This window comes from Mobula birostris, chromosome X, assembly GCF_030028105.1.
Source record: "Mobula birostris isolate sMobBir1 chromosome X, sMobBir1.hap1, whole genome shotgun sequence".
Lineage (NCBI taxonomy): Eukaryota > Metazoa > Chordata > Chondrichthyes > Myliobatiformes > Myliobatidae > Mobula > Mobula birostris.
This window is the reverse complement of record NC_092402.1, coordinates 3343929-3367746: the sequence shown is the minus strand read 5'-3', so window position 1 is coordinate 3367746 and position 23818 is coordinate 3343929. Positions and strand designations below refer to the sequence as shown.

The 23818-nt window shown below is 47.6% G+C and overlaps 2 protein-coding genes across 2 annotated transcripts in view; one reads left to right on the top strand and one right to left on the bottom strand.

The window, feature by feature from the left end:
- Window positions 1-11572, top strand: part of LOC140191840 (zona pellucida-binding protein 2-like) — a 131044-nt gene extending 119472 nt beyond the window's left edge. Inside the window, exon 10 of the mRNA XM_072249627.1 lies at window positions 10767-11572. Within this exon, the coding sequence (XP_072105728.1) occupies window positions 10767-10864 (98 nt within the window). The 3' untranslated portion in view covers window positions 10865-11572. The remainder of the gene's footprint in view (window positions 1-10766) is intronic.
- Window positions 11573-14872: 3300 nt separating this feature from the next.
- The window catches only part of LOC140191839 (von Willebrand factor C domain-containing protein 2-like), a 20368-nt gene continuing 11422 nt past the window's right edge, over window positions 14873-23818 (bottom strand). The window contains exons 2-3 of the mRNA XM_072249626.1: window positions 16663-16792; window positions 14873-15045 (exon numbers count right to left, since the gene is read on the bottom strand). Coding sequence (XP_072105727.1) covers window positions 14873-15045; window positions 16663-16792 — 303 coding nt within the window. The remainder of the gene's footprint in view (window positions 15046-16662; window positions 16793-23818) is intronic.

Here is a 23818-nt window from a genome sequence, read left to right as displayed (position 1 = left end):
AAAAGGTCTGTCTTGGAGGAACTATGTTGGCATCTGTACTGATGGTGCCATATCAATGATTGGCTCCATGAGAGGTTTTGTAAAATAAATTTTCATGTCGTAAATAACATTAATTAAAACCAATTTAAGAAATTTAACATTAATTAAAACCAATTTACAACATTTATTTAAATTAAATTTACCAAGCCTACCTTTAGAAAAATAAAATCCCATTTTGGCTTAAGCCAGTTATTTAACAGAAGTTTATTATGTTTGCATTATGAGTTTTTAAAATTTATGAAAGGGAAAGAAAGAGATTACTGTCAAGAAAGGTAAGTTAAGCTTAACTATCTGTTTTTTCAAGAAAGGCTGACTAAAAATTCATTCTCTACACAAAAGAGCACTGACTATTATTCTTGGGTAATTGTATCTACAACTTGCTGATTACACTAACGTACCACGAGCTCTAGATATAATAATTTTTAAGCAGGGGTTCCATGAAACCAGAAAATTATTTCAAGGGTTCCTCCAGAGCAAAAAGGTTGAGAAAGGCTGGATTGGACAGTCGATGTTTCAGGCCAGGTCTGTGAGATATTTTGTTGGTCCGTTTCAGAGCCTCTGCAGTCTCTTGTATCTCCATTCAACCTGAGTTTCTTGCTTTTATACTTAGTGGCCCGTATATAAAACTTTGGGTGGTGGGGTAGAGATACGTCTCTACCGAAGGAAGTGTAAGTCACTCCTCTCCTTACCTGGGCAAGGTGTAGCACCTGCTTACCCCCACCCCCAACACTCCCCTGATCAGGGTCACGTGAAGCCCTGGGAGAGGGTGGTGGATGGTCATATGAGCAGCCAGTGCAGATCACAAGTCCTGGTTATGTGACCACTGACACCAGGCCGACAGTCTCTGAAGATTATTGATAATGGCTGGGGGTTCACCCGTCTTGTAAAGACACTGCCCAAAAGAAGGCGATGGGAAACCACCTCTGTAGAAAACTTTGCCAAGAACAATCATGGTCAAAGACACGTCATACAACACGGCACCTAATGATGATGATATAAAACCAAGAACATGATCTGGGATCTGTTCCACACTGACATTTTCAAACATCAGTGTGGACCTCAAATGCATGATATACTCCAAACCAATGGCAAATAGAAATGTGATTTTGATCATGTGCTGTGGTAATATACTGTATGCATATTGATTATTACCACTTCGAACACTACAGCACAGTCCAGGCCCTTTAGCTCACACTGCTGTGCTGTGCTGATCCTTTCCCCTGCTCCAAGGTCATTCTAACCCTTCCCTCCCTCAGAGCTCTCCCTTTTTCTATCATTCTTTTGCCTGTCTAAGAGTCCCTTAAAAGCCCCTAATATATCTGTCTCTACCACCACACCTGGCAGGGCGTTCCACGCACCCACCACCCTACCGCTGATATTCTCCCCCACCCCCCATATGCTCCTCAAATCATCTTAAAATTATGCTCCCTTGTATTAGCTAGTTCCACCCTGAGGAAACAATCTCTGGCTGTCCATTCTGTCTATGTGTCTTATCAGCTTATACACCTCTATCAAGAAAGTTATCTTTCATCCGCCTCTCTTAAAGAGAAAAGCCTTAGTTCACTCAGTCTTGCCTCACAAGATGAAGCAGCATTCTGGTAAATCTCCTCTTCACCTTCTCCAAAGCTTCCACATCCTTCCTAATGAAGGGTCTTGTCTCAAAACACCGGCTCTTTATTCCTCTCCACAGATGCTGCCTGAGTTCTTCCAGCATTTTGTATGTGTTACTCAAGATTTCCAGTATCTGCAGAACCTTGTCTTTGTCACATTCTTCCTAAAATGAGGTGACCAGGTGTGGTCTAACCAGAGTTTTATAGAGCTGCAACATTACTCCATGGCTCTTGATCCCCTGACTAATGAAGGCCACTGCACCATGTGTCTTAACCACCTTATCAACTTACACGGCAATCTTGAGGGATCTGCGGACCTGGGACCTGAAGATCTCTCTGTTCCTGGACACATCGCCATTAACTCTATACTCTTGTCTTTGAATTCAGTCTTCCGAAGGGAATCACTTCACACTTTTCAGTATTGAGCTCCATCTGGCACTTTCTAGTCTGTGTCTTACAATGTTACGTGACCACCAGCTGATGTCGACCCCAGTCTATCCAATATCTGCTTCTCTTGCCTTCTCCTCAGCTAGTTTAATTTCGATCACTTCTTTTTCCTTCCTGTGATTTTCCCTCTCCTATTTTCTAGCCCTGCTACTTGGTGGTGGAGGGTGTTTGGCGTGACTGGGGTGGGAAATGTGACTGAAGCTCGCTGCCAACAGTTATGAGCTTTGGGGATTGAGGTTGGAAAAATATGTGCATCTCAGACTACTTTTTATCTCGATGGGCATGAATCATAGTGTGCAAGAGCCTCAGATGGACACTGGAGAGCTGTTGCTGTCACGTCCGTGAAATGGCAACAGTGGTGTGAACAGACACAGCAGGACAGCATATCCAGTACCATCGTGCCACCTGCTTGTGGGGTACTGAAAGCAAAATGTGGTGGTTAGCTATACCTGATATAATAGAGGTTCCTTTAGGTTGCTATAGCTGGGGGATGGGGTGGGGTAGAGGGGATAAGCTCCCACTACCTATTAAATACTCCCAATGGCCCCTGACAACCAAGTCCAGCTCTTGGCCTTCACGTATGGCTCAGCTATTAAGCCCAGCAGAAGCGTTTCTTCCGACAGGGGAAGGCCAAAGGCGGGTTACTGGCACCTTAAAACCAGTCGCTTCAGGCGGATGGGTCTCATCAGCCGTGGTTGGCAGCTCACCTAGGAGAAGGAAAACTCTGATCTCAAAGCCCAGCTGCCTTGTGGCTGTATTCGGGGAAGGCTTCGGGAGTAAACCCTGAGGGAAAAATCAAGAGCTGGAGTCCTGAGCAGTCCTACGTTGAGTTCAACGCTGACTGGCAGCTCCTGTGATACTGCTGGTGTCAAAGTGAATCAGTTTCTGCTGTTTCTTTGGATTGCGTGGAGAGGGGGAGCCTGCTACACAGGCAACAGCTTGCTCTCCATGTCATACAGCACTGGCTTGCGTATGACAGCTAGGGCACAACGTCTCTGATCATCCCTGACCACTGGCCACGATGTATTAGAACAGTACAGTACAGCAACAGTGGTGTAGTGGCACCCACACCGGACTTCGAGGCGAGCAGTCCCAGGTTCGAATCTGGCCGGCTCCTTGCACTCTTTCCGTCTGTGCTGGGTTAAGCATCGAGCTAGTGACCTGGCCTGGTTAAAAAAAAAAGAACAACTGCCCAAGAAACAGCAAGGTAGCCGCCCGATGTGCCACAAGGCTCGGAGAAGAGCAACAACAATGACCAATTAAATTAGTAATCAAATAGCCAACTTCTGCCCATACAATGTCCATGCCCTTCCATTTCCCTCGCATTAACGTGCTTATCGAAATGTCTCATAACAGTCCCTGATCTGTAGAACATAGAATCCCTGGAAACGAGAAATATCTGTGATATAAAAAATGTTTATGAAGTGATAGATGGATGTCACAGCACACCTTCCATGCCAGCCGTGATATCTATCTAAACTACATACACACACACACACACACACACTTACCTACGTTAGATCCCTATGCATTGTGTCATTATACACCAGTCATTGAAAGTGGGCATGCAGGTACAGCAGGTGGTGAAAAAGGCGAATGGTATGCTGGCAATCATAGCAAGAGGATTCGAGTACAGGAGCAGGAAGGTACTACTGCAGTTGTACAAGGCCTGGGTGAGACCACACCTGGAGTATTGTGTGCAGTTTTGGTCCCCTAATCTGAGGAAAGACATCCTTGCCATAGAGGGAGTACAAAGAAGGTTCACCAAATTGATTCCTGGGATGGCAGGACTTTCATATGATGAAAGACTGGATCGACTAGGCTGATACTCTCTGGAATTTAGAAGATTGAGGGGGGATCTTATTGAAATGTATAAAATTCTAAAGGGATTGGACAGGCTAGATGTAGGAAGATTGTTCCCGATGTTGGGGAAGTCCAGAACGAGGGGTCACAGTTTGAGGATAAAGGGGAAGCCTTTAAGGGCCGAGATGAGGAAAAACTTCTTCACACAGAGAGTGGTGAATCTGTGGAATTCTCTGCCACAGGAAACAGTTGAGGCCAGTTCATTGGCTATATTTAGGAGGGAGTTAGATATGGCCCTTGTGGCTAAAGGGATCAGGGGGTATGGAGAGAAGGCAGGTACAGGGTTCTGAGTTGGATGATCAGCCATGATCATAATAAATGGCGGTGCAGGCTCGAAGGGCCGAATGGCCTACTCCTGCACCTATTTTCTATGTTTCCATGCACACAAGTGAGATTAGCTTAGGCATCATGATCGGCAAGGATCAAGAATCAGCTTTATTCACCATATAAGGTACTGTGCAAAAGTCTTAGGCACATATCTATAGCTGGGGTGCCTAAGACTTTAGCACAGTACTGTAGTAGTGTAAAGTATTGCACTGTGCTGCTGCCACCAAAACAAAACAAATTTCATGACATATGTGAGTGACGATAAACCTGATTCTGATATGGGACTCTATTGTGGACTGAGAGTGGGAAGGGGGGCAGGGAGAGGGGAATCACGGTTGGGAAAAGGGGAAGGGAGGGGGGGATGGAGTGGGAAGCACCAGAGAGATATTCTGTAATGATCAGTGAACCAGTGGTTTGGAATCAAGTGACCTTGCCTGGTGTTTCAGGCCTGGGTAGGTCTGCACCCCTCCACCCCTGGCACTCCCACTCTGTCCACCTGCCCTACTGCCCTCCCATGGCACCCCACCCTTGCCGTTCCCAACATCCTTTGCTCTCATCAGGTTATAAACTTGCTCTCTGCTCCACGTTGACCGATACACTTAATATATAATACATGTTGTAGACACAGTTCCATCAGGCTTAGTAGCTCAGCCACACGTGAAGGCCAGGAGCTGGACTTGGTTGTCAGAGGCTATTTGAGATGCACACCATTGGGAGCATTTAGTAGGTAGTAATTTTAAAACTATAATTTTAAAAATTATTGCTTTTTTTCTGCTGCTTTGGATCCAGAGTAACAATTATTTTGTTCGCCTTTACACTTGTAACATGAAACAATCTTCAATATGGTTCTGAGAAAGGGTGGGAGTGACAAATCTAAAACCCCTAGATAACATAGAGACTAACGTAAGGCAAAAAAAAACAGGGAAGGTTATGTACGACACTGAGTACTTAGTACAGGTTGCACTCCCTTCAGCTCCTGTACCTGTGCAATGCCTTTTAAACAAAAGTGGCTTTCTTTGTCAGAACTTTGACCCAATCAAACAGCCGCCGAGGCTGAAAACCTGAAACGAGAGCAGCAATTACAGGAAACTCTCAGCAGACACAGAAAGAGAAACACAATTAAACCTTTCTACTCAAACCCTCATCAATCACCAACTCCAGTCCAGTTCTACTCAGTCATTTTAATGTAGAAGGATTGGCCTTAATGGAGTCATAAGACCATAAGACTTCAGCCCATCATTCCATCTTGGCTGATTCATTATCCCTCTGAACCCCATTCTCCTGGCTTCTCCCGGTAACCTTTGATGCCCCTGACTTATCAAGAACCTATCAACCTCTGCTTTAAATATACCCAATGACTTGACCTCCACAGCCGCCTGTGGGAATGAATTCCACAGATTCACCACCCGCTGCCTAAAGAATTTTTTCCTCATCTCCGTTACAAATGGACATCCCTCTATTCTGAGGCCGTGCCCTCTGGTCCTAGACTCCCCCACTATAGGAAGCATCCTCTCCACATCCACTCTATCTGTGTCCTCTGGTCCTAGACTCCCCCACTATAGGAAACATCCTCTCCACATCCACTCTATCTGTGTCCTCTGGTCCTAGACTCCCCCACTATAGGAAACATGTTCTCCACATCCACTCTATCTGTGTCCTCTGGTCCTAGATTCCCCCCACTATGGGAAACATGTTCTCCACATCCACTCTATCTGTGTCCTCTGGTCCTAGACTCCCCCCACTATAGGAAACATGTTCTCCACATCCACTCTATCTGTGTCCTCTGGTTCTAGACTCCCCCCACTATAGGAAACATGTTCTCCACATCCACTCTATCTGTGTCCTCTGGTCCTAGATTCCCCCCACTATGGGAAACATGTTCTCCACATCCACTCTATCTGTGTCCTCTGGTCCTAGACTCCCCCCACTATAGGAAACATGTTCTCCACATCCACTCTATCTGTGTCCTCTGGTCCTAGACTCCCCCCACTATGGGAAACATGTTCTCCACATCCACTGTATCTCGACTTTTCAATATTCGATAGATTTCAGTGAGATCACCCCTCCCCACATTCTTCTAAATGCCAGTGAGTACCGGCCCAAAGCCATCAAACACTCCTCATGGAGTCGTAGAGCATTATGGTACAGAAACAGATCCTTTGGCCCACCTGCCGAGTCCAATATACCTGCACCTGGACATAGCTGTCCATACCCATCCCATCCATGCACATGGCAAAACCCTCTTAAATGTTACAGTTGATCCCATATCCACCACTTCCACTGGCAGCTCATTGCACACTCTCACTACCCTCTGAGCAAAGAAATTCCCCCTCATGTTCCCTTTAAGTATTTCACCTTTCACCCTTAACCCATGACCTCTGGTTGTAGTCGCACCCAATCTCAGTGGAAAAAACTTGCTGACACTTACCCTCATAATCTTGTATGCCCCTTTAAAATCTCCGCTCAGTTGTCCACACTCCAGGGAATGAAGTCCTCACCTGTTCAACCTTTCCCTCTAACTCAGGTTCTCCAGGCCCGGTAACATCCTTGTAAATTTTCTCTGTACTCTTTCTACCTTAAGAACATAAGATCTCGGAGCAGGGGTCGGCCATCCGGCCCGTTGAGCCTGCTCTGCCATTCAGTAAGATCAGGGCTGATCTGACCATGGGCTCATCTCCACCTCCCTGCCTTTTCCCCAGAACCCTTAATTCCTCTACTATGCAAAAATCTATCCAACCTTGTCTCAAATATATTTACTGAGTAGCCTCCACTGCTTCATTGGGTAGAAAATTCCACAGATTTACCGCTCTCTGGGAAAAGCAGTTCCTCCTCATCTCTGTCCTATATCTACTCCCCTGAGTATTGAGGCTATGTCCCCTAGTTTTAGTTAACCTTATTTACATCTTTCCTCTAGGCAGGTGACCAAAACTGCACACAATTCTCCAATGTCTTGTACAACTTCAACATAACATCCCATCTCCTGTACTCAATACTTTGATTTATCTAGGCTAATGTGCCAAAGCCTATCTACCTGTGATGCCACTTTCAATTAATTATAGGCCTGTATTCTCAAGATCCCTGTGCCCTAACACACTCCTCAGTGCCCTACCACTCACTCTGTAAGACCTGGTTGGTCCTGCTGAACTGCATCACCTCACACTTGTCTGCATTAAATTCCCTCTGCTATTTTTCAGCCTATATTTGTGGCTGCAATACATGATTAACCTTCCTTGCTGTCCACTACACCCCTAATCTTGGCGTCATCCACAAATTTTCTGATCCAGTTAAGTACTTTATCATCTGGATCATTGCTCTAGATGACACACAACAATGGAACCAGCACCGATCCCTTCGGCACTCCACTAGTCACAGACCTGTAGTCAGAGCGGCAACTATCTGCTACTACTCTCTGGCTTCTCCCACAAAGCCAATGTCTAATCCAATTTAGTACATCATCATGAATGTTGAGCGACTGAATCTTCCCAACCAATCTCCCATGCTGGACCTTGTCAAATGCCTCGCTAAAGTCCATGGAGACAACATCCACTGCCTTGTCTTCATCCACTTTCCTGTAACTTCCTCAAAGAACTCTATAAGATTGGTTAGACGTGACCTACCACACACATACATGCTGACTATCTCTAATCAGTTCTTGTCTATCCAAATACTCATATATCCAGTCCCTTAGAATACCTTCCAGTAACTTTCCCACAACTGATGTCAAACTCACCGGCCTATAATTTCTTGGTTTATATTTAGAGCCTTTCTTAAACAGCAGATCAACTTTGGCTATCCTCTAATCGACTAGTACCTTTCCTGTCACTAAGGATTATTTAAATATCCCTGCTAGGGCCCCAGCAATTTGTACACTTACTTCCCGCAGGGTCCGAGGGAACACTTCGTCAGGCCCTGGGGTTTATCCATCCTAATTTGCCTCAGGTCTGCAAGCACTTCCTCCTCTGTAATCTATGTAGGATCCATGAAGTTGATAACGCTTTGTCACACTTCTATAGACTCTGTGTCCATCTCCTGAGGAAATACAGATGTCAAAAAATAATTTAAGGTCTCCCCATCTCTTTTGACTCTTCACGTGGATTACCATTCTGATCTTCCAGAGGGCCAGTTTTATCCCTTGCAGTCCTTCTGCTCTTAACAGATCTGTAGAATCTCCTTCATCTTGTCTGCTGGGCAACCTCTTGCCTTCTTCTATCCGACCTGATTTTCCATCTGGAGGCTCGCTCAGCAGCCTCTGTGACGGCCCTGATGGTTTTTTGCAGGAATGCCAGAGAGAGAGTAGGTTCTGCACAGTGAGCAGCCAGTAAAACCTCTACAACCCACCTCTATAGACTCACATCGTGCTGTCCACCCCATTTTCTGGCACTGCTCTTACCAGCTCCTGCTATTTATCTTTCTCACACTCAGACACCTCTTCAATCCGGTCTTCCCAAGGCATTGTCAGTTCTACCAAGACCATCTGCTTCGAGATTTCTGACAGACTGACCCTGTCAGGCCTTAGGGATGACAATGCGATGAAGTCAGAGAACTTTGATTGCTTGCTAAGATTGACTTTTGGTGTCAGCCTTCACCAGCTGCATTTGAACTCCCCTGATTCTGTGGCATATAGGAGTGCTCTGGGGTTCCTTCTATCGAGGTGAGCTACCCTGCCAAGCCACTGCCCATTACATGATCTCCCTCATCAGAAACAGAGTACCATCAGACCTATGCTCACTGGAGTTTAGAAGAGTGAAGGCAGGTCTCATTGCCATCTATTGAACAAGATTCTGGGAATGAAAGGGTTAACCTGTGAGGAGCGTTTGATGGCTCTGGGCCTCTACTCGCTGGAGTTTAGAAGAGTGAGCGGAATCTCATTGAAATCTGTCGAATGTTGAAAGGCCTCGATAGAGTGGATGTAGAGAGAATGTTTCCTGTCGCGGCAGAGGACACAACCTCAGAATAGAGGGATATCTATTTAGAAAGGAGATGAGGAGGAAGTTCTTTAGTTCAGCCAAGTGGAGGCCAAATCACTGGGCACATTAGAGTGGAGGTTGAAAAGTTCTTGATTAGTCAGAGGTTGTGGGGAGAAGGCAGGAGAATGGAGTTGAGAGGGATAGTAAATCGACTATCATCAAATGGCAGAACAGACTCAAGGGCCTGAATGGCCTAGTTCTACACCTATGACTAGGCGTATGCCTCATTCATCAAATCCAGGCAAAGCTGAACTAGTTAAATCTCCCTGCATTTATACTGGTTGAAGTTCTAACCAGCTCCTCTTTAAATGTTATCAACTAGGTAATCAATTTTGGTTACTCACCAAGTTAATTGTGCAACTGTCACCACCTAACACTAACTAACATGAAAGTTAAGTTAACTGCTGAGTTAAAATATAGAACAAGCTGAACCCCAACAAAGAATATTACAGCACAATACCGACCCTTCTGCCCACAATGTAGTGCCGACCTTTTTACTGCCTCCAAGATTAATCTAACTTTTCATAGCCCTCCACTTTTCTATCATCCATGTGTCTAAGAGTCTCTGAAATGTCCCTAATGTATCTGCCTCTACCACCACCCTCAGCAAAGTGTTCCACACTCCCACCACTCTCTGTGTAAAAAAAAATCTACCCCTGACATCCCCCCCTTATACTTTCCTCCAATCACCTTAAAATTATGCCATCTTGTATTAGCATTTCCACCCTGGGAAAAGGTCTGTGGCTGTCTACTCAATTAATGCCTCTTATGTTTGTCTTCTTTAGTCACCTCTCATCCTCCTCCACTCAGCCTTGCTCTCTAACCCGGGCGGCATCCTGGTAAATCTCTGCACCCTCTCTAAAACTGCCATATCCTTCCTACAATGAGGCGACCAGAGCTGAACACAATACTCCCAAGTGTGGTCTAACCAGGGTTTTACAGAGCTGCAGTGTTACCTCACAGCTGGTTAAAGTTCTAACCAGCTCCTCTTTAAATGTTATTAACCAGCTAATGGTTAATCCCCTAACTAATGACACACCAAACACCTTAACCAACTATTAACTTCTGTTTTTCTTTTCTAAGGAAATGGGGGATTTTTTTTTTTATTTAGAAATATACCTTTCAAGCTGAGCTCGCCACCCAGCAACCTCCTGATTTAACGTTAGCCTAATCACAGGACCATTTACGATGACCGGTTAACCTAGTCTTTGGACTACAGGCCGAAATCCACCCGCACACAGGAATGGACGTACAGACTTGCCTACAGAGGACAAGAATTGAACTCTGACGCCACCAGCTGTAATAAAGTGGCACTGACCACTACACTACTGTGGCAGCCCCCATCTTGGAGTCCTCAAAGTTGCCACTCACCAGCATCCCACCCACAGAGCTTTGTAGTCCCGTAGAAGCAACTAAACTATGGTTCTGGGCTTTGTGGTACTTGGGTTGTCCTGTTGGTGTTTGGCTGCCCTGCTGCACGTTCTAACTGTGTGTCTCCGTGTTTCTCCCGCAGTGGTATGTGATCATGGAATGTACAGCCCCACCAATGATGTCTACTGTAAACCATGCTCCAGCGTCAAGATTAATTACTACGGAGCAACGGCCTGCTAACCAGAGCCGCCCTCTTCCACCTTTATTCCAACTTCCCCACAAACCCAGTAATTATTACCCTTGAAAGATCTGTCTATGTACATCTGCTCTGTTTGTGAGATCTGTGTTGCTGAAAGATCTGGTTTTGCACAGATTGATGGCTAGGTCTCCTCTGCCAATTGGTTACTGGCAACATTTGTGCAAGTTTAATGTCTCTATTCTCCTAGCCTCTAACGTTAGCATCCAGAGGCCCCGTCACCCAATCAAACACTGATTAGTAAACTATCCGTGAAAGATTAGGAAGTTTGAAAGACTTCCTTTAAAATACCATAGATTTTGAAGTAAGCAAAATGTATTTTGAAAATAATTCTCTGTGAAGCTGAATGCCCACTCTTTCAGTGTGTACATGTCAACTCAGTTGGCAAATTGAGATCATCGGTACGTGTCAGAAAACACAGGAGCAATCACCACTTTCACTGAAACACGACACGTGGAACTGTCTCTGAAAAAATAACAGTCTGTGGTGTTCTATAGCTTTACTGAGCAGACAAGGCTGTGAGTATGGGCCAGCAGTTATTGTCCTGTCAAAGATTAAACATACTTTAACCAATCTGGGGCTGGCCAAACCTTGAGAACTGATTTATCATGATCTGCTGTTTCCAAGTCAATGAAAACACAGACATGTAGTTTGTAATAAAAATGTACTTTGCAACAACTTTTATTTGTGTTTTTGACAATAAATGCCAGCCATTAGGCAAGCAGGTGTGGATATCAGCAGGAGTTCTTCATGTGTAGTGTAATGGGACAGGGTAATGGACATTAACAGTCCTGTGGGATGGGAACAAGGGGTGGACATTCGACAGGAGCTGTCCACGTGTAGTGGGATGGGACAGGGTAATGGACATTAACAGTCCTGCGGGACGAGAACAAAGAGTGGACATTCAACAGGAGCTGTCCACGTGTAGTGTGATAGGACAGGGGTAATGGACACTGTCCTTGTGGGACAAGAAAAGAGAGTGGACATTCGACAGGAGCTGTCCACGTGTAGTGTGATGGGACAGGGGTAATGGACACTGAGTGTCCTGTGGGACGAGAACAAAGAGTGGACGTTCGACAGGAACTCTCCACGTGTAGTGGAATGGGATGGAGGTAATGGACATTAACTGTCCTGTGGGACAAGAACAAAGAGTGGACGTTGGACAGGAACTCTCCACGTGTAGTGGGATGGGACGGAGGTAATGGACATTGACCGTCCTTGTGGGACGAGAACAAAGAGTGGACATTTGACAGGAACTATCCACGTGTAGTGGGATGGGACAGGGTAATGGACATTATCTGTCCTGTGGGACAAGAACAAAGAGTGGACATTCGACAGGAACTCTCCACGTGTAGTGGAATGGGATGGAGGTAATGGACACTGAGTGTCCTGTGGGACGAGAACAAAGAGTGGACGTTCGACAGGAACTCTCCACGTGTAGTGGGATGGGACGGAGGTAATGGACACTGACCATCCTGCGTTACTACAGCAGGACCAAGCGATGAAACATTCAGGTCTTAATGATATTTTGAATCACGAAGTGAGATTGTAGATCCTTTGGCCTGGCAGTAACAGTTAAATTTCAGGTGTAGTTAAAAGCAAGGATGTAATGCTGAAGCTTTTAAAGGCCGATCCTTAGAGTATTGTGTGCAGCTTCAGGTGCCTTAGTTAAGAAAAGATGTGCAGGCATTGAAGAATGTCCGGAGTGTTCACGGAAATTATCCCGAGGGTGAAAGGGTTAACATATGAGGAGTGAGTGTTTGATCCCTCTGGGCCTGTACTCACTCTAGTTTAGAAGAATGGGGCAGGGGGATCTCATTGAAACCTATCAAATATTGGAAAGAATGGACATGGAGAGCAAGATTCCTGTACCAGAAAGCCAAGAACTAGTGGGCACAGCCTCAAAATAGTAGGACGTCCATTTAGAACCCAGATGAGGAGGAATTTCTTTAGCCAGAGTGTGGTGAGTCTGTGGAATTCATTGCCACAGGCGGCTATGGAGGCCAACTCATTGGGTATATTTAAAGTATATTTAATAGGTTCTTGATGAGTCAGAGAGTCAAAGGTTACGGGGAGAAGGCAAGAAAATGGGGTTGAGAGGGATAGTAAATCAGCCATTTTAAGTCTGCCTCATTAGTCCGACGTGTGGACTGGGACCAGAGCCAGGGCACCCAGTCAAGATGAAAGGCCTCATTACCAACGCGAGAAAATCTGCAGAGGCTGGAAATCCACAGCGACACGCACAAAAATGCTGGAGGAACTCGGCTGGCCAGTCAGCATCCATGGAAAAGAGTAAACAGTCGACATTTCAAGCCGAGACCCTTCCTTGGGGACCGCCGAAGGGTTTTGGCCCAAAATGTCAACTGTTGGCTCTTTTCCATAGACGCCGCCTGGCCTGCTGAGTTCCTCCAGTGTTTTGTTGTGGGTTGGAACGGCCTTACTACTGTTGAGAAGTGAGATGGAGCTGGGGGGCCTACCCCTTGTCCTTGAAGGGTGGAACTGGGGACTGGCACAGGACACCCACATCATTGCAGCTCCTTGTGGCCCGAAGACTGAAGGAGGGCAGCAGATGATTTTTCTGGGTCTTCAGCATAATTAACAATGCAATATCTCTGACAAGCGCAACAAGAACTGATGGATGGGAATTTGAAGTTGTATAAGACATTGGTGAGGCTTAATTTGGAGCTTTGCAGTTCTGGGGACCTACCTGCAGGAAAGATTAGTTATTATTAGGTTATAAGGACACACAGTCCTCTTTTATTGTCATTTAGTAATGCATGCATTAAGAAATGATACAATGTTCCTCCAGAAATATATTGCAGAAACACAAGACAAACCAAGACTAAAAAAAACTGACAAAAACCTCCATAATTATAGCATATAGTTACAACAGTGCAAAGCAATACCGTATTTTGATGAAGAACAGACCATGGGCATGGTTAAAAAAAAGTCTCAAAGTCTCTTGAAAGTCCCATCATCTCACGCAGATGGTAGAAGGAAGAGAAACTCTTCCTGCCATGAGCTTCCAGCGCCGCAAACTTGCCGATGCAGCATCCTGGAAGCAACCGACCACAGTCCGACTCTTGAGTCCGTCCGAAAACTCCAAGCCTCCAACACCGAACACCGAGCACCATCTCTGCCGAGCACTTCGACCCTGGCCCCGGCAACAGGCAACAAGCAATAGGCAAAGCCAAGGATCTGGGGCCTTCCCCTCCGGAGATTCTCGATCGCACAGTAGCAGCAGCAGCGAAGCGGGCATTTCAGAAGTTTCTCCAGATGTTCCTCCGTGCTTCTTCACGTCTGTCTCCATCAAATCAGGATTGTGCATGGCATCCTAGTTCACAAATATGATATCATTTCGGAGCGGCCGCGCACGCTGCGTCATACTGTCATCATCATCTCCTCACAGGAGATTGAAAGATATCAGTAAGATTGAAAGAGTGCAGACAAAATTTACAAGGATGTCACTGGAACTAAAGGGAAAGATTAAATACGTTAGGACTTTATTCCGTGGACCATAGGAGAATGAGAGGGGGATTTGGTAGAGGTATACAAAATTATGAGAGGTTTAGACGGGGCAGATGCAAGCAGACCTTTTCCGCCGATGTTGGGCCAGAGTACAGCTGGAGGTCATGGGTTAAGGGTGAAACGTGAACTGTTTAAGGGGAACATGAGGGGGAAACTTCTTCCCTCAGAGGGTGGTGGGAGTGTGGAACGGGCTGCCAGCGCTAGTGGGGGGCGCAGGGTCGAGTTTCAACCTCTAAGAGAACTTTGGAGAAGTACGCTTTTTGGGATGGGGTGAAATGGTGCAGCAGGTACGATGGGCCGAGTGGCCTGATGCTGCTTCTCACAGAGGGCTCGGGTCCGGGTGCGGGTCGATGGAAGGAAGCAGGTGAATAGTTCGGCACGGGACTCGATGGGCCGAAGGGCCTGCTTCCGTGCCTGTGGTGCCCCACGACTCGGGCGCTGGGCGTGTGCCCGGGCTCCGGTCCTCAGGGCCCCGCCGTGTAGTGATGAGACTGCCTCCAGCCGCGGGGGCTGCAGATGGCTTGCTGCTGGGGCTCCCAGGACCCGTCCTTGTAGGGACAGAAACAGACAGAGACGCCGTCCATTTCCACCTTGACGCCGGCGGGGATGATGGTGGTCCCCGCAAAGCAGTTGGGACCTGCAAGAAGAAAACAGACCGTTAAAACAAGCTCAGACGGCTAATGCAGGGCAGGGGTGGGGCTAAACATAATCTTACAGTGATTGGAGGAAAGTATGGGGGGGTGTCAGAAGTAGTTTCTTTACACGGGGAGTGGTGGGTGTGTGGAACGTCCTGCTGGAGTGGTTCTAGAGGCAGATGCATTAGGGATAGGCACGTGGAGGACAGAAAAATGGAGGGCTGTGTGAGGGAGAAGGGTTAGATTAATCTTAGAGTACTTTAAAAAGTTGGTACAGCATCGTCCTTGTGGATTGTCACCTTGTTGCGGTGGAGAAGCTTGTGTGGTCCTGTGATCCCGAGAGCAATGCCGTCTAGAGCTGTGCTCCTGGTAGGGTCACCCATGGCGGTGAGGTCGAGGGTGGGGTCCCTGACAAAGAACAATCCAACCAAGACCTCAATGGTGGAACAGGTGGACGAAGTGACTTTGAACTCAACGGCTGTGAAGGCGGATGAAGGCTGCAACAAATCCATCAGCTCCAATCATCGTGGTTTCCGTGCCATTGGAATCAGTTGGTTGATTTGTGAAGTATAGTGTACTTCTTGGAGTGCAACATCAAGTACACGTTAAACAAATACACGCACAGGCATCTTCACTCTGTGGGCCACTTCTTCAGAACGAAGACCATCATCCTCGCCCTCGAGGGATAGCCACGGCGATGACGGCAATATCGTGGGCCAAGGGCTAGTACTGTGCTTTAAGCTTCTTTCTTCTTGACTAGGTGCTCCACATCTCCTGTCAACTAGGGTTCCTCCTCCCTACCGTCCTTTCCCTCCCTCAAAGAGGCAAACCTATCCAGAGCTCTCCGCGAGAGCTGCCCAAACCATCTCCACTTCCCCTTTGCTCACCTCCCTGAGTGCATCCGTTCCCAGTCGATGCTCCCCCGGTTAAAATACTTTCCCAGACTGTCTGCTCCGATCCCCGTCCAAGGTCAGGGAGTTTGTGGCCAGCGTCTCCGAAAAGCTGCCTGAGCGATCTGACACCCGACTCGGTTCGTCGTCCATCACCAAGTCCAATATGGCCTCTCCTCCAGTCGGTCTGTCCGCGTGTTGAGTTGGGAATCCTCCCTGGACACGGCTTACAAATTCCGCCCCCACCCAGGCCTTTCGCACTAAGGAGGTGCCAGTCGGTATCAAAGAAGTTGAAGTCCCCCAGGACAACAACCTTGTTATTTTTGCACCTTCCCAAAATCTGCCTCCTGGGCAATTCTGTTGCGACTGGAGGCGTGGATTGGAGATGTGGAATTTGGGGTGGGTTTAGGGGTTGGATTTGGGGATGTGGATTCGGGGTGCGGATTGGGAGTGTGGATTGGGGGGGTGTCGATCGGGGCATGTATTTGGGGATGTGGATTTGAGATGCGGTTTAAGGGTGTTGATTGGGTTACAGGGTGAGCCAAGACACGGGCAATTTTGAAAAGAAGGACAGGAGATTTGGGCGGCTGGTTGGCTCCGCGACAGCCGGCGTTCCGGGTGGCGGGAAGACCGGCTGCGATTTTGACCGCAGCCGGGAACGACGTCCACAGCGCAGGGAGCCTGGCAAGTGCTAGAGAGACACTGGCGGCTCTGCCGGAGAACACTCACCCTGCCTGCAGACGGGACAGCATCGGTTGGGTTCGTAGGACGGGTTGACGCAGTAGACGGGAGCACACTCTGCCGTCAGGCAGTAAACCTGACGGTCTGGTTCACAGCGACACTTCTCACAGGCTGACGGCTACAGAGGAACAGTGTAGATCAGGTCAGAGCATCAAATCCCACCTCAAATCCCACCCAAAATCTCACCTCACCTCACCTCACCTCACAAGTAACACTGGCTTTACTCTCTTGCGCTACTTATTAATAAATAATTAAATTGTTAGATAGATAATACATATATATGTATACATGTATTTTACATACACATATTAAAGACATCCGTTAGTCTTGTGAGACCATGGATCTGCGCCTGGAAAGTCTTCACTCTCCAGGGCGCAGGTCTGAGCAAGGTTGTATGGAAGACCAGCAGTTGCCTATGCTGCAAGTCTCCCCTCTCCACGACACCAATGTTGTCCAAGGGAAGGGCATTAGGACCCATACAGCTTGGCATCGGTGTCGTCGCAGAGCACTGTGTGGTTAAGTGCCTTGCTCAAGGACACAACACGTTGCCTCGGCTGGGGCTCGAACTCACGACCTTCAGGTCGCTAGTCCAATGACTCAACCACTTGGCCACGTGCCCATAGAGCATATACCTATATAAAATATATTAAATAAGAATTATATAACAATTACAGCACAGAAACAGGCCATCTTGGCCCTTCTAGTCCCTACCGAATGCTTACTCTCACCTAGTCCCACCGACCAGCACTCAGCCCATAACCCTCCATTCCTTTCCTGTCCGTATAGCTGTCCAACTTAACTTTAAACGACAACATCGAACCTACCTCAACCACTTCTGCTGGAAGCTCGTTCCACACAGCTACCACTCTCTGAGTAAAGAAGTTCCCCCTCATGTTACCCCTAAACTTTTGCCCTTTAACTCTCAACTCATGTCCTCTTGTTTGAATCTCCCCCACTCTGAATGGAAAAAGTCTATCCACGTCAACTCTATCTATCCCCATCATAATTTTAAATACCTCTATTAAGTCCCCCCTCAACCTTCTGCGCTCCAAAGAATAAAGACCCAACTTGTTCAACCTTTCTCTGTAACTTAGGTGATGAAACGCAGGTAACATTCTAGTAAATTTTCTCTGTACTTTCTCAATTTTGATGACATCTTTCCTATAATTCGATGACCAGATCTGTACACAATACTCCAAATTTGGCCTTACCAATGCCTTGTACAAATTCAACATTACATCCCAACTCCTATACTCAATGCTCTGATTTATAAAGGCCAGCATACCAAAAGCTTTCTTCACCACCCTATCCACATGAGATTCCACCTTCAGGGAACTATGCACCATTATTCCTAGATCCCTCTGTTCTACTACATTCTTTAATGCCCTACCATTTACCATGTATGTCCTATTTTGATGAGTCCTACCAAAATGTATCACCTCACATTTATCAGCATTAAACTCCATCTGCCATCTTTCAGCCCACTCTCCTAACTGGCCTAAATCTCTCTGCAAGTTTTGAAAACCTACCTCATCATCCACAACTCCATCTATCTTAGTATCATCTGCATACTTACTAATCCCAATTTACCACCCCATCATCCAGATCATTAATATATATGACAAACAACACTGGACCCAGTACAGATCCCTGAAGATATTATAAAATATATATTTGTATTGTGCATTTAGGTATTAATACCAATCAGCCCCCCCCCCACACACACACACACACCAGTCTCGAGAGTTTACAGAGAATGGGGTGAAAAACAAAAAAAAAACACATCCAGTGAGCAGCATTTCTGTGGGTGAAAACGCCTTGTTAATGAGAGAGGTCAGAGGAGAATGGCCAGACTGGTTCAAGCTGACAGGAAGGTGACAGTAACTCAAATAACCACACGTCACAACAGTGATTTGCAGAAGAGCGACTCTAAACAGCACAGCACGTCGAACCTTGAAGTTTATGGTCTACAGCAGCAGAAAGCCACATTGGGTTCCATTCCTGTAGCCAATAAAGTGGACACTGAGTGAAAGAGAGAGAGAGTGTCTGAGTGAGAGAGAGAGAGTGTGTGACAGAGTGTCTGAGAAAGAGAGAGATAGTGTTTGAGAGAGAGAGTGGGTGAGAGAGTGTCTGAGAGAGAGAGAGAGTCTGAGTGAGAGAGAGAGTGTGTGAGAGAGTGAGAAAGAGAGAGTGTGTGTTTGAGAGAGTGTATGAGAGAGTGTCTGAGAAAGAGAGAGAGTGTGTGAGAGAGTGTCTGAGAGGGAGAAAGAGAGTGAGAGAGTGAGTGAGAGAGAGTGAAGGAGAGTGAGAAAGTGTCAGAGAGTGAGAGGGAATGAGTGAGGGAAAAGTGTGTGTATATAATTGTAATTTATAATATATTCTATGCATTCTAATTTACTGTTGTAAAACAAATTTCACGACGTGCGTCAGTAATATTAAAGCTGACATACAGTATTAGGAAGCGTATGGATATTGTGTAGGAAGAAGTTTACTCATTTAATGAGTTTGGCACAACACTGTGGGCCGAACGGCCTGTTCCTGCACTGTTCTGGTCCTGATTTCATTAAAAGACCCCGGAAAGGCTGTCCGATTTATTAAACAACCGGTAGGCGGGTCAGCAGCAACAACACTCACAGAAAAATGATTTTATTTGATCAACTTAAAGGTCCTGCAAAGAACGGGACCTTCCGGCCCTGCTAGCCCGACCACCCGACAACCCCACAACCCCGAAACAGTCCTTCCAGGTGAGGCGTCTCTTCGCCTGCGGATCTGCCGGGGTCGCCCATTGTGTCTGGTGCTCTTGATGCGGCCTCCCCCACCCCTTGTCCCGGGATGAGGCCACCCTCAGGGCACCTCATATTCCGTCTGGGTACCTTCCAATGTGATGGCATGAATATCGATTTCTCCAACCCAGTAAGAACAATCCCCTCCTCTTCTATTCTCTGCTCTGGCCTCTCCTCACTTGCCCTCCTTTCCCTTCTCCCGCGGTCCACTCGTCTCTCCTGTCAGATCCCACCCTCTCCAGCCCTTTACCTCTCCCACCCACCTGGCTTCACCTCTCACCCTCTGGCTATCCTCCTTCCCCTCTTCCTCCCCCCTCCCCGTCACCCCCTTTTTACTCCGACATCTTCCCCCCCACCCCACCCTTCCTTCCCAGTCCCGAAGAAGGGTCTCGGCCTGGAAACATCGACTGTGTATTCCTCTCCGTAGACGCTGCCCGACCTGCTGAGTTCCTCCAGCATTTTGTGCGTGTGAGTTGCCCTGGATATCCAGAATTTCTCATATTTATAAGCACCCCCTCCCCTCCGACAGAATCCCAGCCTAATCACAATGGCCAGTTAACCTACTGTCCGGTATGTCTTGCCTCCTTGCTCTGGCACTCAATGTAACTTAAGCTTCTGTTCCGATTTGTCCTGTCCATGAGGGTTTGTTAGACGGAGAGGAACTCATTGCTACCGTCTTTCACATTGTGGTTAACGAATCGCGGATTCCGCATTACATTCAAGTTGCGAGAGCAGGGCTCACAAACTCTCACACCACACGTCCCTGTCCCCGGCGAACAAAGCCCCCCCCCCCCACCACCACCAACTCAGCTCCGTCCCGCGGGCGAGCGACGGGGATACGTAAACACGAGGAATTCTGCAGATTCTGGAAATTCAAGCAACACACATCAAAGTTGCTGGCGAACGCAGCAGGCCAGGCAGCATCTCTAGGAAGAGGTGCAGTCGACGTTTCGGGCCGAGACCCTTCGTCAGGACTAACTGAAGGAAGAGTGAGTAAGAGATTTGAAAGTTGGAGGGGGAGGGGGAGATCCAAAATGATAGGAGAAGACAGGAGGGGGAGGGATGGAGCCAAGAGCTGGACAGGTGATAGGCAAAGGGGATATGAGAGGATCATGGGACAGGAGGTCCGGGAAGAAAGACAAGTGGGGGGGGGGGGAACCAGAGGATGGGCAAGGGGTATAGTCAGAGGGACAGAGGGATAAAAAGGAGAGAGAGAGAAAGAATGTGTGTATATAAATAAATAAATAACGGATGGGGTACAAGGGGGAGGCGGGGCATTAGTGGAAGTTAGAGAAGTCAATGTTCATGCCATCAGGTTGGAGGCTACCCAGACGGAATATAAGGTGTTGTTCCTCCAACCTGAGTGTGGCTTCATCTTTACAGTAGAGGAGGCCGTGGATAGACATGTCAGAATGGGAATGAGATGTGGAATTAAAATGTGTGGCCACTGGGAGATCCTGCTTTCTCTGGCGGACAGAGTGTAGGTGTTCAGCAAAACGATCTCCCAGTCTGCGTCGGGTCTCGCCAATATATAGAAGGCCACATCGGGAACACCGGACGCAGTATATCACCCCAGCCGACTCACAGGTGAAGTGTTGTCTCACCTGGAAGGACTGTTTGGGGCCCTGAATAGTGGTAAGGGAGGAAGTGTAAGGGCATGTGTAACACTTGTTCCGCTTACAAGGATAAGAGCCAGGAGGGAGATCAGTGGGGAGGGCTGGGGGGGACGAATGGACAAGGGAGTTGTGTAGGGAGCAATCCCTGTGGAAAGAAGGCGGGGGGGGGGAGGGAAAGATGTGCTTAGTGGTGGGATCCCGTTGGAGGTGGCGGAAGTTACGGAGAATAATATGTTGGACCCGGAGGCTAGTGGGGTGGTAGGTGAGGACCAGGGGAACCCTATTCCTAGTGGGGTGGCGGGAGGATGGAGTGAGAGCAGATGTACGTGAAATGGGGGAGATGCATTTGAGAGCAGAGTTGATGGTGGAGGAAGGGAAGCCCCTTTCTTTAAAAAAGGAGGACATCTCCCTCGTCCTGGAATGAAAAGCCTCATCCTGAGAGCAGATGCGGCAGAGACGGAGGAATTGCGAGAAGGGGTTGGCATTTTTGCAAGAGACAGGGTGAGAAGAGGAATAGTCCAGATAGCTGTGAGAGTCAGTAGGCTTACAGTAGATATCAGTAGATAAGCTGTCTCCAGAGATAGAGACAGAAAGATCTAGAAAGGTAACCCTAATGCGAGGGATACCTGTCTCGCAAGATGGGCTTCGATGCTGTCAACACCACACCAAGTCCGCAGCCGAGTTGCCAGACAGCTCTGAAGCAGACGGAACAAAGGCCCATCTCCGGCTCTGGCACTGAGACACAGGAGCTGGGGGGAGAGAGCCTTGCCACTTCGGGGAGTCATGTCCATCAGCAGCAGCTCAGACCAGACAGAACAGCAACAGTCCCCCACCCTGGTCAGACCCCAACACGTTCCTGTCGCTGTCGCGTCACGCATGTGGATTCAGCAGCACTACAGAGTTCAGTGATTCTAGAAAATTCCGTATCACCATAAAGATATCGGAACAGAATTAGATCAGTCGGTCTTCTCCACCATTCCATAATGGCTGATTTATTATCCCTCTCAACTCCATTCTCTTGTCTTTTGTGTGGAACCTTTGACACCCTGATTAATCAAGAATCTTTCAGCCTCCACTTTAAATATACACAATGTGTCCTCTGGCCCTAGACTCCCCCCACTATAGGAAACATCCTCTCCACATCCACTCTATCTGTGTCCTCTGGTCCTAGACTGCCCCACTATAGGAAACATCCTCTCCACATCCACTCTATCTGTGTCCCTCTGGTCCCAGACTCCCCCACTATAGGAAACATCCTCTCCACATCCACTCTATCTGTGCCCTCTGGTCCTAGACTCCCCCACTACAGGAAACATCCTCTCCACATCCACTCTATCTGTGCCCTCTGGTCCTAGACTCCCCCACTACAGGAAACATCCTCTCCGCATCCACTCTATCTGTGCCCTCTGGTCCTAGCCTCCCCCACTATAGGAAACATCCTCTCCACATCCACTCTATCTGTGTCCTCTGGTCCTAGACTCCCCCACGATAGGAAACATCCTCTCCACATCCACTCTATGTGTGTCCTCTGATCCTAGACTCACCCACTATAGGAAACATCCTCTCCACATCCACTCTATCTGTGTCCTCTGGTCCTAGACTCCCCCACTATAGGAAACATCCTCTCCACATCCACCCTATCTGTGCCCTCTGGTCCTAGACTCCCCGACTATAGGAAACATCCTCTCCACATCCACTCTATCTGTGTCCTCTGGTCCTAGACTCCCCCACTATAGGAAACATCCTCTCCACATCCACTCTATCTGTGTCCTCTGGTCCTAGCCTCCCCCACTATAGGAAACATCCTCTCCACATCCACTCTATCTGTGTCCTCTGGTCCTAGACTCCCCCACGATAGGAAACATCCTCTCCACATCCACTCTATCTGTGTCCTCTAATCCTAGACTCACCCGCTATAGGAAACATCCTCTCCACATCCACTCTACATCCACTCTATCTGTGTCCTCTGGTCCTAGACTCCCCCACTATAAGAAACATCCTCTCCACATCCACTCTATCTGTGTCCTCTGGTCCTAGACTCCCCCACTATAGGAAACATCCTCTCCACATCCACTCTATCTGTGTCCTCTGGTCCTAGACTCCCCCCACTATAGGAAACATCCTCTCCACATCCACTCTATCTGTGTCCTCTGGTCCTAGACTCCCCCACTACAGGAAACATCCTCTCCACATCTACTCTGTCTTGACCTTTCAATATTTGATAAGTTTCTATGCGATCCTGCCCCCCACCCCCGTTCTTCTAAACTCCATCGAGTACAGGCCCACAGCCATCAAACGCACCTCATATGTTAACCCTTTCATTCTTGTGAACCTCCTCTCCAACGCCAGCACATCTTTCCAATTTCCCCTGGGATCAATAAAACATGACTATGACTATGACTATCTTTTCTTAACCAAGGATCCCAAAACTGTTCACTATTCTCTAACCCAGTCTGACCAGTATCTTACAGAGCCTCAGAATTTATCCTTGCTTTTATATTCTAGTACTCTCGAAATGAGTGGCATTAGTATTCCTCACCACCGACTCAGCCTGCAAGTTAACCTTTAGGGAATCCTGCACAAGCAATCCCAAGTCCCTTTGCACTTGGATCTTTGAATTTTCTGCCCATTGAGAAATAGTCCACGCCTTTACTCCTTCTACATGATCATACACTGTATTCTGTCTGCCACTTCGTTGCCCCCTCTAAATGGCCGATCTCGGAAGCTTCAGCAGGGCTCAGGGCC